This window comes from Solea senegalensis, linkage group LG6 (assembly GCF_019176455.1).
Source record: "Solea senegalensis isolate Sse05_10M linkage group LG6, IFAPA_SoseM_1, whole genome shotgun sequence".
Lineage (NCBI taxonomy): Eukaryota > Metazoa > Chordata > Actinopteri > Pleuronectiformes > Soleidae > Solea > Solea senegalensis.
In genome coordinates, this window is record NC_058026.1 from 468,921 (window position 1) to 484,521 (window position 15,601).

The 15,601-nt window shown below is 42.0% G+C and overlaps 1 protein-coding gene across 6 annotated transcripts in view; it reads right to left on the minus strand.

The window, feature by feature from the left end:
* Positions 1-15,601, minus strand: part of LOC122770671 (testis-expressed protein 2-like) — a 41,733-nt gene that overhangs the window by 15,325 nt on the left and 10,807 nt on the right. For all 6 annotated transcript variants that reach the window (XM_044027653.1, XM_044027654.1, XM_044027657.1 and 3 more), the window contains 4 exons: positions 2,400-3,957; positions 1,085-1,285; positions 279-881; positions 9-170 (listed from right to left, as the gene is read on the minus strand). In XM_044027653.1, coding sequence (XP_043883588.1) covers positions 9-170; positions 279-881; positions 1,085-1,285; positions 2,400-3,932 — 2,499 coding nt within the window. In that variant the 5' untranslated portion in view covers positions 3,933-3,957. The remainder of the gene's footprint in view (positions 1-8; positions 171-278; positions 882-1,084; positions 1,286-2,399; positions 3,958-15,601) is intronic.

The following is a 15,601-nucleotide window of genomic DNA, read 5'->3' on the forward strand; positions in this document are numbered from 1 at the left end:
CCACTCACCCGTATCTTACTGAGCTTCATCTGAATCTTTTTGGAGACCAACTCAACCCAGTGTGGCTCGCTCAGAAAGTCCCATAACACCCGACCGAGAGCTGCATTCACCCAGGCGACGGACTCCTCCTCTCCCTGGGGCTGCACCTGAGCTGATGTGGTGCTCTGGAGCTAAAGACACAGCCGGCGAGAATGAGACACAACAGCAGCCATTTGTCATTACACTGCTAAAAAGGCGTTGACAGAACAGTACGAATGGCAGAAGAGGGTACATGTTACCTTCTTATCAGCTCCAGGGCTGCTCTGAGGACTCTGGAGAACGGGACTGGCAGTTGACGGAGCGACTGTTGCCTGGTCTGGCAGCAAAGTGGCCATGTAGACACTGTAGTCCAACAACGGCTTGGTTTTTGCACCACCTGCTGCTGCTGCTGCTGCTGCTGCTGCTGTTGTTGCTGCTGCTGCTGAGGGGACGGAGGAGTCCTTGGGCCTGGGCTGAGATAGCAGTGCCTCATCCAGACTGCTGCGGCTGTTGTTGCGACTGTGAGAGATCGGAGATCGGATTCCTGTCAAACTTGATGTTTTCCTCAAGTCCACCTTGAGTTTGGAAGCCAAAAGAAAGCGCTGGAACCACTCCTCCTTCTCCCTGCCAGTCCTTCCAAACAGATACAGGGTCAGGTCTCTACTGGAAGAAGACAGCGATCCACGGTCATGTGCTGCACCGCTGCCTTCTCCTCTGTCCTTTAGACTGGTGCCTTCATTAGCTTCACACCGGTCACCCTCAGCCTTTGAAATGAAGTCATCCTGTTTGCTGAGCTCAATGCAGATCGGGTATTTTTTGTTCCATACGCGCTTCCTGGCCAAGTTCTGAGGCATTAGATAAACCTACAAAAACATTGGGTGGTATCTCAAGATTTGGTTCCCAAACAGTTTCATCAAATGTAACAAGTTTGCAATGAAGAAGATGGTGATTTTTTGCCGTTAACTGCTGTATTTACTAGATATTAACATCAACATTCATCTTCATTTAACTCTAAATAAAGTAAAGTATAATGAGAGTGATTTTATGTTAGCAGGTGACAACATACTTTGCAGTTGGTGAGGTCATAGATCTTCTGACTAACGTAGGTCACATCAGGTTTGGGTTCATTGTGCACGGCACGGCGGGCAATGTTGTGGTTGGGTTTTGACAGACGAATGATTGAGCCTTCCAGTCGGACGTACACCGAGTGCGTCAGTGTGGCGTGGTACGTCTCTGGGTCATAGTTTGATATCTCGTTCATCCAGCACTGTGTGGGGGGGGGGGAATGCAAATTATATTTCAAGAAATAACGTCTAAAACAAGAATAGTATACTTACCCCGGCAGCTACTTCTGTTCATGAAAATTGCAGTTGTTTTTTTGACTGTTTGAACAACTACAAACGTGCCTGGATAATGAGGAGACAGTGTGATGTCACCCATACGATAACACGTTTCCACGGTGACAGAAAAGGTTAGCTGTCGCTTTCTGTGAACGTCACACTGTTAAGAGTGATCCGTTGCCTTTACATGTGAGTGCAGCTTTGTTGTCACTTGCTTTCTCTGAGTGAGTTTTCAGTGCATTTGGCTCGAGTGAAGACGAGCACCTAACGTGTCAGCCATTCTGTCACCAGAGTAAAAACTGTCGAGGAAATGAGCCTGTTAACATGCATTTGAGCCTTCATTCACAGCTCGTCACGCGTTCACTCTCTTTCCTCAGCCATTAGATAACAGATCACAAGTGATCAATTTGGAGAAAGACGTACATGTAATTTGTTACACACGGTTTTGTGAACCGTCCAACTGTGCTGTTCACGTGGAAACAAACGTGTGCCAGTGTTTTGGTTTTGCTCAGCATTAAGGAATGGATAGATAGTGTCTCTTGTGACATGACAACCAACTTGCAACATGACACACGTGTGGTGGGAGATGCAGATGTGACAGTAACCAGTGGGCAAAGACATGCAATATGCTGGGACGATCAAAAATGTAATGTTCTGATTATCTTGAGCAACAGTTACTGCAATTATAAAAAACAAACCACTTTAAACAGTTGAAATTACTCTTAAAACACAATGAAATATGAATGACTTTTCCCATTCACAATCGTCCTTATAATGTAAATTGAACCCAATCAATAAATGGCAATGCCAGTGTGCAGTATATTTGTATATCGTCCCATACCTAGTTGGCATCCCCATGGGTTTGAGCCTTGTCAGCTAACCAGCAGGTTTTAACATCTGAGTATTTAAGCAAACAGAAAGTCCCTGAAGCTGCAGAGGAGCAGAGACAGAAGTAACCACCCGAGGGGTTACTGCAGCAGCACAAAAAAAAAATCAAAAAAAGTCTCAAATAAATCCAAAAACGAGGACAAATTCACCAACCTTATAAATCTCTGGTTCTTTGATGTCCAACTTGGTCTGATTCCACAGCTTCCGATGGCGTGTGGAACGTGGAAAACCACCAGAAGCTTTTGGTCCTGTCAGCCACACAACCCCAATGGCTAAAAGAAATCCAAGTCCAATCCCGAGCAGCATTCCACCAATATAACTTGGCAGAGGTAATACAAAATAGCCATACACCATTACAGTAAGGATGATTAGAGTATAGTGTGGAACACTCGGTATCGACACAATACTTTCAGACTCATCTTCACTGCATGGTTCACTGCTGCCACTCAGTGGCACTTTAGCTTGACCTACAGTTCCAGTATCATCAGTTGCTTCACTGTCCATGCCAGTGCAAGTTTCAAAGTTTTCACTATACAGGATGCAGAAGTCGTCATCCTCCTGTTTGGCTAAAGCAGACATAGAGCACTTTTCCAAAGACATGGAAATTAAAGACTGCTTGCTGGGGCTCTTGGTCACAACAGTGGAAGGAAGCAGTGGTTCAAGTAGACTAGAGATCCCACTGTTTGGGCTCTCATCATCCCAGTCGCCTCCTTCTTCCTCCTTGATGCAGTAATTGTTGTTGCTCTCCAGTTGACCATTGACATCAGTAATGTTGGAGAGTTCTGTGGCACTGACAGAGAGGGCCTTTGGCCTGTAGATGCTTCCGCTAACTAAGCTGCCGCTCTTTTCATCCATGATCTTACTCAGCAGTTGGAGCGGTTCAGCGATGACTTCAGAGAGACGACGCTTGGTGTCTTCAATTCGTGCCTCGACATCTGAAACTTTGAAGAAGCTGCGGCTGTCTGTCGAGGTTAATGGAGAGGAAGGGGCAGTTTTTGAGTCACTGGCTGAAGACGTGGTAGCAGACGGCATTCGGGACTGTGTGAATTGCTTGAAGAGTTGCAGGTTAAGTCGAGGTTCTGGAAGGCGGTAGGGTGTGGAGGTCGACGGTGAGTCCTGGGAGGTGTCTGAAGATAAGGACTTGACAAAAGACTTCATGAGTTTCCTGTGTCTTAGTGTTGGGGCAGAAGCAGAAGAGGCGCCATCACGAGACTCGGTGTCAGATGAAAGAGACTTAACCAAACTTAAAAATGGTTTTTCAGTGGATGGAAAGCTTAAAGATTTAGTAGGAGAAGAGTTGGCCATTGAGCCTTTCTGCTCAGCACTATTGGATGACGTCGGTTGTGTGGGAGACGCGTTAGTGTGACGGGTACTCATGGGAGGAACGTTGGATGACTCAGGACTGACAGGAACCTCGGCCGCAGAGTCCAGTGCAACGCCTTCAAACATCTCCTCACTTGCTTCCAAGGCTGTCACAACACTTGAGTCATCCTGAGCAGCTGAGGTAGTGGAGACAGTTGTAATGTATAGCTCTTCCTCCTCCTCCTCTTCCTCCTTCCCAAAAGCAGAGAAGTGGATGGTGATGTTCTCCTTTGATAGTGATCGCTGTACATGGAGCTTGGGGGCCACGGCAGGTGGCTGTTTGGAGTGAGCGCTGTCTGCATGGCTAGGACGCCGGCTGGTCATTGCAGTGCTCCCACGGAGTGGCAGTCTGCAAAGACGAGGGGACACCACTTTAGTTTCTGTTAAATGACAATTCAATTGACAAAAAAAATGGTTGGCTACAATTTTTCGACATGGAAAAATAAATGAATATCTAAATATCTCAAGTGTCTGTCTAGATTCTCATTCGACCATAGGGTGCAAGATTACATAGCTATATACTTAGTTGGATGAGATGTAGCTTGTCATCGAATTCCAAAGAGCAACAATGGAGAACATCCAGCATTCCATGTTGTTTCGTATTAGCATGTGGCTGTTTATCACAAGAAGAGGACGAGCTTTGTTTGAGAGAAGGCTGCGTGGAAAAACACCAGACTGTCCCTTTACGAGCTGTGCCACTGACCATGGTGCCTCAATGGAAAGTACCAAAAATCAGTCATTCGTTACCCTTTTTGATGTTTGACAATGAGAACGCAAAGAATTTGACTTAAAGGTGACATCGAATGCTTGTATCACACATATATGTTAGTTATGGAGGTCTACTTACATATATTAACTTGTTTTCATGATTAAAAACCTCCTAATCGCTGCAAACGAGCCGATCAAAATATCTCCTCACTGACGCTCTCGTCAGCCGCGCTGTTTCAGACCAAAACCACACCCCCAGAATGTGGACTGTGTTGTGATTGGCCAGCCAACGAGAGCTTTCCCACTGTCCTGTGATTGGCCAGATACCTGGAAGTGACGTAACAGATAGGCCATAGATAGACCTCTTAGATACACAGCTCCCCCTCTGGCACGGTGGATGCTCTGCATCTCAGCAGCTACGAGAGTAGTTCTTCTTCTTCTGCGGTTGAATGTACGCAACCGGATGTGCCCGGACTAGTGCCCGCACCAGGAGGCGCTACGGTGGTGAGGATTTCTGATGACGACATCAAATTAAGGAAGTGCCGATCCGCTTCGCAGAGCCCAGGAAAACAATACAACACTATTTTCTCAGCAGTGGCTGAACTGTTGTTCTGAAACTTTAGGGTTTCATAAACGAGGTAATGACGCAGATACACACACACAAACGCAGCGTTAATTGGAGCTTCCGGTCTATGTGGGCTTTAAATTCCTCCGTCTCTGAGTTTTGGACTGTTGGACAAAGAAAAGACATCGAAACTGCAGCCCTTTGTTCTTTGTGGTGTAAAAACAGGATTAATTGAGGAAAACAACACAAAAAGGTGTTGAACTATAATAAGGTCCATTTATGGGGTAAGGTACAAGTAGTTTGAAAGTAGGTAAGTCTGAAGATCATAGTAGGAGTGGGAGATGGTACTTAAAAGTGAGAAGTGTCTTATAATGTCACCCTTACAAAATAAATCTTAAAGCCTGTTAGTACATTGTAGTCTGTAAAAATAACAATCCCAGTGACCTAATTAAATCTCTTCAGGTAAAACCCCAAAATCTATAACATAAGATAGAAAACCTTTTATTTAACCGCATGGGGAAATTTCCCCACTCGAAATCAGCTCTGTATAGATATAGATATAGTCATTTAAATTAGCATGAGCAGCTGTTATGGATTTGTGAGTAGTTCAGAATACATCACTCTTAACAAATTAAAATGTACATTGAACTACAGCTATAATTAGTAATATTTGTGAAACCATGGAGACTCAAAATCTCCTGGTTTAAAAACATGCAATCACGCAGACTGGAACACAACAAAGAGAATCTGTCTCTTGCAGTTGGTGAGGTCAAAGACGTGCGGGAGACGATACTGTACGTCCAATTATCAAAAGACAATCTCATATGTCAAGATATTTCTGAGTCACCACCACAACAACAACCCATTTCCAAATGTTCATTTGCATGTGTGAGCGTGTGAGTGCTCACACATGGAGTGTTGGTTGTGTCCCACTTCCATTCAGCATTAATGAGGCATCTAAAAATCACCAGAAATACTAAACAACACTCACAGTGCACGTCCAATCCCACTCACCACCTGCTGACACTTCACCTATCACAAACTACAATCAGCATAATCAAAGAGCCCAATGTGGTGTGTTCAAAAATAGGGCAGCTCGGCTAAAACAAGAATCAGGACTAATGAGGTGTATGAAATATGCAGCCTTGACAACAACACTGACATGTGGACAGAAATGGTAATGAGAACGCTGCATGCAAGTGCTTTTTGAATAATTCAATTACATAACAGTGACTATCCTAAACCTTTGTCAACAAACAAACCCCAAAACAATATTCCCAGTCTTTGACAGACAGTGTGGCCACGTATTAGAAACCGTACAACCACAAAGGCTTTGGGGGCATAATCTCATAATCTATGTCCAAAAAGACGACAGACATCAGTTGCCAAAGTTCAACTAATTAAATGAAGTTGATGAAAAAATGTTGGATTCTACAAGATGCCTCAAAAAGCCCACCCTGAAATATTAACCGATCACAATATCAGGTGCATTTTATGGGATGAATGTAGAACTTTCACGGTGTAAAACAAATATATTAAGGAGGACATTTAGGTTTAACTGCAAACAGAGCTAAATACATGACTAAAATAAAAAGTAGTACACATAATACACCATTAAGTAAGAGCTATACTTGCTACTGACTGTGTAATATTATGAATTTGATTGATGATGTGTGAGCCCTCAGAGTTCCAGATCTCAGAATTTAGGTAAATAACATACAGGGATTGTGCTTTTTGTTACCTAGCAACGCAGGGTAATGCAAAGCTATGTGCTTATGAGGGACAGGAATGTATTCTTAAGCCTTTGCTGCATACTCAGCCATTCCCAACAAGCAATTCAGTGTTATTTTAAGGCAAACACATTTTTGGTATCCAAAAAAAAAAAGCCTGAACATATACATGTATGTAGCAACAGCACATAGCTAAACAATTGTACTGTACATGAAATCCTCAAGCTGTAAAAATGAGCATAATGATAATCTCTTGTTGACATTTGGTACCGGCATCCACTCACAGAGGTGGCATGAGGCCAGTCTGGATGAGTCTGGATGCAGACTCAACTTGACCACACATTGTCACATGGTCACAAGAGAGCAACACCCCAGTCAGGCAGTCTGCCAGTCACCTCTGCCCACAGCTAGTCAGCCTTCAGTCAGCAGCTCCACAATCAAGTCATTCTATTGTTGGACATAGATTTCATTTTTAACATTTGAAAATCAAAAGGGCCAACATCACATTAGGATCAGTGATATGGTGGGAACATGTGTGTGTGGTCTGAAAGCTGAGTCTGTTTCTCAGCTAAAGGGATGGAACAAACCAGCAGCACTGGGCGTGGACTGAGTGTTCACTGTATGAACACACTGTCAATGACTATTCTCTGGCCTCCTCCTTGGACGTGAGAGTGAGACCCCGCCATTGATGCTGATGAAGATAACTACAGGAGTGAGCTGGGCTCGTTACCGCTGGTGTTTTACACATTTCACGGATGTGTTCACACCTCTCTTCTGCTGTATCAAGCAGCTGACACTCTCAGCTTTTACACCCATGTGACTGACCTGAGCAGCTATTCACGGCTGTAAAAATCATTCATAACCATCTGCAGAACAAGAGAGAAGTACTGGGTTTTCAAAAAACAAATGAAAAAGAGAAACTCAGCACCTTAGGGTACATGAAACATGAGCCAGCATGTCACATGACTCTGCGATAAAGGATAAACTGCAAGACTAACAAAAAAACAATACACTGTGATATCAGGGTTTCTTTCTACAACTGACCGTAATTATTGATAATTATTCTACTATTAATTCCTTGTTTTGTCCACAAACCAAAATGATTAACTTGTAAGGATTTATTTATGTGGAGCAAAGAAATGAAGAAAATGATTTAAAAACACTCGGAAATCTTGTTTTAATCTTGAAAAAAGCTTCAAACCGATTAATCGATTATCGAAATAGTTGTCAATTCATTTAGTAATTGATTAATAATGAATTAATCAATTCATTGTCTCAGCTCTAATATTGTTGTTAATGTCACATCAGTATTTTCCCCCGTACTCGGTGTCATATGTTCTGGTATGGGTATGGTACAGATACAACACAACAAATGGGAACTCTCAGAACTTCACATCATAACCTCGCCCGTATGTATTCTTTAAGGAGCTCTGTGGCGTTTTCTTTCGGACAAACAAACCTTTTATTTACATTACATTAGGATGGGTGGGGAGGTGACTTGACAGCACTTTCCCCTCCTTAAACATCAACATCCATAAAGTGCTCAAGGCACCCAGCAAGGCACCCAGCAACCCCTCCTGGTGAGATGCCTGGCAAATAAAGTACAGTCCCGCACACACCACATCCCAGGCATGTCGGCACCAGCCAAGTACACCATCGGACAGAATCAGCCTCAGCTTTGCATACAAATTGCCATGAAGATAAGTTTAACACAGCCTGAGCTATGATTCATTGATGAAATGTCCCAATAAAACTGTGTGGCTTAGCATGATACACTTTCCCACCACGTTTCATACATCATGCTATTCCTGAAAACATACTTTCGGCCACTGGACTGCACTCTCCATAGACAGAGACTCTGGAACGATGTCATATTGCAATGACATCCCATGATTTGTAGGCTTTCATACATGGAAAGGCCCTCAAAAGTGTGAGTGAAAGCTAAATAGGAAAAAGATGAAAAAGACTAATCAGTACCAATAAAATGGGGCGGCACAAATTAAAATGTTTTAATTAAGCATCATTTTTAGTGAAAGAGTGTTGCAGCGTAGGATACAGCATGTGGGTTACATGTTTTACTCTCAAGCTTTGGATCAGAACCAGTGGGTCCGCTTGGCTCCCCGACAGTGAACCCTGTACTAATGAGTTGCTTTGAAAGCAAACTGACCTACTGTGCTGACCTTTGTTCCCTCATTATCGTTTTCTGAGCCGTTTAGCAGTCAACAAAACAAGCACACAAGCATCAGAACGCACACAGAAACCTATTACTTATTAATCGAAGGATCTCTGCAGTGTCTTTTTATTTTTACAAGGATCTGAACACTTGTTACAAAGCATACTGAACATAAAGTTCTTCAGCAATGTCAAGTAGCCAGAGCATCTTTCAACATAATGTAGTGCAGTGTAACATAAAGGTTGAATAAGCTAACTGACATTTCACTGAATATTAAGTGTTCAGAAGAAGAAGAAGAAGTTCAAAGAGAGAAATAATACATTCTGACTGATTATTAGTAGTTCAGTCGTCATCTTTGTCACGTGGATGACCTCTTGCTCTTTGACCTCTAAACTCAAGAGTCCACATGAGTTCTCTCGGGATTTCACAACGTCACCATAAGAAATTTAAGGCAGTTAAATATAGACAAATAAATAAAAGCTGGACCAAAAAAGAAGAAGTAGCTGGAATTTACAGTGTTTAATAAGTCAAATTGGACACATTATATAGACCAGTGTTTGCCAAAGTGTGGGTCCCAGCTGAGTGGTGGACCTTAAAAGTATCGCAGGTGTGCCCAAGAATAGGCTGTATTATATTATATTTAATTAATATAATATGTAATATGATATAATGTAATGTAATGTAATATAATATAATAATATACATATCATATTTACATGCAGGATTAATATATTTACAGTGCTGTTTAAATACTTTGTGTTCTGAGGCTGTTCCACAGTAGGATGGTCTTCTTTATTACCTCACACTCCAAACTGAACTTTGTGAGGATTTCTTTTTTAACCAAAGACGTGACCGTCAGAAAAAGAAAACCCTGATTCCTTGTAATGGGTCATGAAGACATTTCACCTCTTCCTTGTAACACATTAGGGAAGTGAGTAGTTTGGACATTAAGTTGGAGGACATGAAACCAAAATGTCATGGTTGTCCCCTGATGGCCAGTTACATGCTAACCAAACTGACGATGAATGAATGAATGGATGAATATGACTGAAGGCTTTTTGCCCTAGTTTTGACAATACCATACAATTATTTATCCCCGGGGGTGAAATTTGTCGGAGAGCAATAACATTCATATACACAACATTTGATCATGAAGATAAATAAATGAAAATGAAAAAATAATAAAAGCATGTGTGTGTGTGTGTGTGCAAAGCAGTTTTACAGTTCACTCCGACCACAGTAGCTAAGTCTTCAGTGTCCTCACATGCCCTATGCAGAATGCTTCCCTTTTACTTTAATACCCTAGGGTGAGAGGTTGCTTCAGTCTCCCTCACATGATTTTGCCCTTAACTGAAACAATTAGTCACTTGTTTCTAAAGCCCTTAAAGCCGTTACAATTATCCAAGGTTGTTGTTAGAATCATAATACACAGACTGTTAAGATTTGCAGCTATTTGACGATAGGAAACAAAGTGGCACCTGGAAATACTGGCACCAGTCGTCTTCAATATCATCCATTTTGTTTCGATTTTCCAGATGTTAAAAGTGTCTAGATTTGATTTTTTTTTCTCACTGCCTTCACATTTTTTAATTTTTTATAACATTCACAAATATGAACTATTCCCCACACAGTCGTGTCTCTACCATCTACATTAAATGCACGTGGGTCAAAAATATCAGCAAATCACACTCCAGTGTTTCCAGTGTTTGCAGCTCAGGGATCGCATGCTTACGGTATTTTCGCAAGTCATCGTGCCCACTGTTTTCTGCCAACACACAACCACGTGCCACAGCCCCACAGAGCATCTCAAATATCATACACTAATGTTTCAAATGACATCAGAGGCATTAAAAGGAAGCTTGCTAAGGGACAAAGATTAAGATACAAGGGAAACTGGTCATTAAAATACTTGCCAACATTAATTCACAGTCTCCTGTGGAAGGCAATGAAATCCCATGCCACGCTTCCTGAACCAGGTTGCCTAGTAAGAGATTAGGAGTCCCACTTCAAACCCAGCTGTTTGTTTGCAGCCGTAATGGCTTTTCCTGCTCTTACATTGACAGGTTACCTAATGACTTGCTAAAGTGTCTCACAGCCCAGTTCCCACATTAATGCCCCCACCAACATTGCAGCTACAGTGACAGTTCACAGGGTTAACAGCCCCATAAGCAATGGCAGTTTACAGAGCTGTGCACACATAACATGAACCATCGTTTATGAGTAAATCTTCAGGGAGAAATGAGAGCTCAGCATTGATGTATACATTTCCAGAGAACAGTCTGGGGTCAGAGTGCATCATATCAGCCCAACTGGGAAGATAGGGCATTGGTTATCCATTTATTTATTCAGAGCACAGTTAGATTTCTGCAAGCTAAGGTCAACACCACCACATTGTCTAATACAATTTAGTTTCAGTGCAACACATAATTTATGTGTATCAGCATCTGCGTGTCGTTAACAAAACTGGCTGTGGTTCAGCGGTAGAGCAGGTCGTTGGGCGAGACACTCACACACCAAAATACTCCTGGTGGCTGTGCCAGCAGTGTGTGAATGGGTGTGACAGATGTGCATGTGTGTGTGTGTGTGAAAGAGTCAATGGCAAAACTCTAGTGTAAAGTATGTTGAGTGGTTATCAACAGGGCCTAACGATTTTGAAACTAATTGCGATTATTTTGACTGGAACTGTGATCACAGTATGATTTGCGATATTAGAGGGAATTGTCCTTTTGACATAATTTACATAAAGACTACTGTGTGTGCAAATGTGTGCGAAACAAAGCTGTTTTCTTCTGTCTGTAGAATACAACGTGTAGGTCAGGAAATTCCGATTAATTGTGCAGCCCTAGTTATCAAGACACATGCTTTAAAAACTACTTACAATCAAACAACTGTATATTTTGACAATGTTTTTTGCCCATGTTGACATTGAACTAAAGAGCTTAAAAATAACTGATGAAAAACAAAATACTCGTCTCATGTTGAGTCAGAATAGAATTAAGCAATTAGAAAAGAATTAGAATGAAGTGTCACTAGTTTTGTGTTGAATGATCATGAAACGTGAAGTTACTTTGCTCTGATTTATCCGTCTGTTCTTCTTTAAGTTGTGTCATGCAGTGAGTCAGCTAAACCTGTGAGAGTTTAAATACAAATGCTCTATCCAAATGTGGCAGTGGGTTTTTTTTGATGCAAGTCTGGGTCCTGAATGGACAGCATGTGAGACCTGGGGTCCACCTGTTAATGACCACAGCCATCAATCTTTTCATCTTCTGTGACATCTCATAATGGATGAATGGCACGCGTGGGACATCTAATGACATCCCATCACAAAGATGTTTTGGCTTTTTTAATCTTACATGGTCTTACAGGTTTCACCATCTCTGTGACATTGACCAATAGGAGCACAGTTGACAGTGTTGTGCCAGACGAGATGAGGCCGCGCAAAACTGCCAACACAGCAAAAAACTGGAATGTTGTTGGTGTTGCAAGGTGGAAACTTTGTAACAGAAGAAGATTCGTCAAGCTATGGCAACAAAAATGATCCTGCCTTTGAGGTGTCTCCTAAAGTGACACACACGTCATAAAAGACGACAAATATTGTGACTGTCTCTTGGTTACGACATTGCAAGAATGTATGACTATAATCCCTAATCTGACAGAATGACAATTTCAGTTGACAAGTTTCTTCAATCTTGACCCCAGCGTTAATGTCATAATATTCATGTAAGTGGAAAAATATGCTTGTACTGGGTGTGACTGAGTGAATTAATAGAGGCCAAGGTGTGTGAGAGCCTGTGTCTGAGAGACTATGGACTGTGGTATGTGGTGATCTGATAAATGCTTTCAGATTTCAGGTTCAGGGACAAACAAACAACAGCAGCCAAACAGAAGTGGAACTGTTCTCAAAAATGCTGACAAACTGGTGTGACAGGCAGGGAGTGAAATGTTAGGCAGTGAGATCAGTGTTGATATCAACAGTCTCAAAGTCTTCCTCTTCCAATCGGAACAGAGACGACCAAACTCAACTGACAAAATGTGATTTTTGAATTACACAGTTTTAAAAATAATCCACCACAAGTTCTACAAACCCTCCTCGTCTGTATGAAAACTGCTGTCAAACATAACTAACGCCTTGTTAAGCCAATTACAAGAGAGGCGGACAAAACCTTACCACCTGTTCTGGTAGATACAAACAAAAAAGTATGTACTCTATTTCGAAGCATGTCAAAACTCCATTTAGCAACATTCAATGCCATCACACCACTAATGATTATTTTCATAATTGATTAATTTGTCTATTATTTTCATGAATTAACGAGGAAATCATTTGGTCCATAACATTTCTATCGGCCTCTCGCTCTCTCGCTGTCTCCACAGCAGATGAGCCACATATTTGCTTTGGCAGAGATGTTCACACCAGATGCCCTGACTGATGCGACCCCATCATTTATCCTTGACTTAGGACCAGCACTGGATGTGGGCCGACCATCACTGGGGTCAATTTAGAGTGTCCAATTAACATTGAGCAATGGGATTGTGTTCCTTGTTCAGGGCTCCCCCAGCCCTTGACCTGGTGGGAACTCAAAGCAGCAACCCTACGGTTAAAAGCCAAGTTCCCTTTCTGCTTGGCCATGAATTTCCACTTGCCCTACTGATTTGAAAGTTGTCTGTGTTAAATAATGCACTGCAAACTTAACTTAGCTTAACCTCATTATTTTTGGATGAACTCCTTGGCTGCAGTGGCGACAAAACTGTGACACGACTCAAGCCGAGTTCTGTCTTTCTCCTCCAACTACAGCAGACCCTCTCAGCCTTGAGATGCATCACCTACGCCATCCATTCTTCTAACCGTCTCCTAATAACCAAACAAGTTAACTAGTAGTCTTCCTTCCGTTGCTATTTAGTTATCGTGTAGCAGCTAGTCCCATTTGTGGTCCTCCCTACAAAAAAAAAAACAAGGCGCAAACGCCGTCAGCATGCATGTGATCATGTTCTGCAGACAATTTAACCAGAAAAACCTTTTCAAAAGGCCTTGACGTAGTTCTCATTTCAGCTATGGTTTATATTTCTGAGGAAAACTGATAACAATAATCAGTTGGCAGCATCTAAAGTGTATCCACTCCTGACTCCTGACACCAGTGTGAAAGGCTTAATGATATCTTATCAACAGTCACAGTCAACCTCAGCCTTCTAACCAATGTGAATGTGCCGCAGTATTGAGACGAATGGCAGAGACCTTTGGGGCAGCCATCAACCCTCTGGTTCTGGTTGAACCCAAGAAACCAACTTCCTGCTTGGCTTCAACAAAGATTCTTATGTTTCCCCAAATAGTTTCCAGTCCATGCTCAAAATCAGCAAACGACATAGATTACCTTCCACAAATCCATGACAGAGAACAGACGGTGATTGGAACCATTCAGCCAGAGTAGCGTCTCAGAGCAGATGTATCCTGGTTTTTAAACATAAATGGAGAAGCATGGCTGTAGCCTCAGCCAAACACTAATGTTATTGTTCATAGCAGACTGAGCCTGTGTTAAATGATTGTTTTGCAGACTAATCAGCAGGACATGGTAAATGGCTGCTTGAAATCTGAAAAGTGGCTTTAATCTAATAGTCGACAAACTCACTCTTCCCCAGGGTCACATTTCGAACAGAAAATCAAAGCATTGATGCTAATTCATCTGTGATCCCGTCGCTCTCCCACAGAATGCTGCTTGTGACTGTGCTGTAGCTTTGTGAATGATGCAGTTTCAAGTGAGAAACTCTGAAGTCATATTTATAGGCAGGCTATAATTACACATCTTCCCACCTCCCACCTCGTCTCCATGTTCTGGTGATCAATGATTATTGTGACAGCAGTGAGATGAATGGCACTGTCAGTGAGTGCACAGGGCGGGGACAGCACCTGAAAGCAGCCTGGAACCACTGTGCTCCTCATGCCTCTGTGATGTCTATTATAACAAGAAAAGATGATGACATGGCTCCTCTAGCAATAAACCTGCTGCATTTCTACCTACAGTATATGGACACTGCGGACACTGCGGACACTGCGGACACTGCACACACTGCACACACTGCACGGCCTTATTGTACGTCACCTGCCAAGTTTGAAACCTGTCAGGTAACGCGATGAACAATTAGGAAAGGAACAGATACAGATACTGTTTGCATTTATTGAAAGAGTGGCTTCCATAATTATTATTGTATACCTGTACAATACATATATAATCACAGAACGATATATGCCTTACGTTATGTTGGGTATTACTAGTTATTCGAGAACCCGCTTGGGAAAACATCACCCTGAAAAACTGTGAGATGGCGTGAGGAAAAAAAAACCCTCCACTAAAACCAAAAGACGTTTAAAAGCTCACTTTCATAGAGAAATATTAGGACCATTTTTTTTAATAGTGGAGAGCAAACGACTGAAAGGGTTAGTAAAAGTGCAAGTTTAAAATCTCTTCAGGGACAAACTTAAGTCAAACTCTATTATGAGCTCTCAAACAGACAAAAGGTTACACAGAGCCTCAGGCAATCACAGTAGTGCATCACAATTATGAAACCAGCTACGTAGAGTTACATTACTATCACAACAAATGTCACACCATTACAGCTGAAACGATGAATCGATTATAAATAATAATGAATAATCGGTTTGAAGCTTTCTTCATGATTAAAACAAGATTTCCGATTGTTTCAGCTTCTTAAATGTGAATATTTTCTTCATTTCTTTGCTCTGGATAACAAAGAAATCATTAAAAGTCAATCATTGTGGTTTGTGGACAAAACAAGACATTTGAGAACATCATCATTTCCAGGT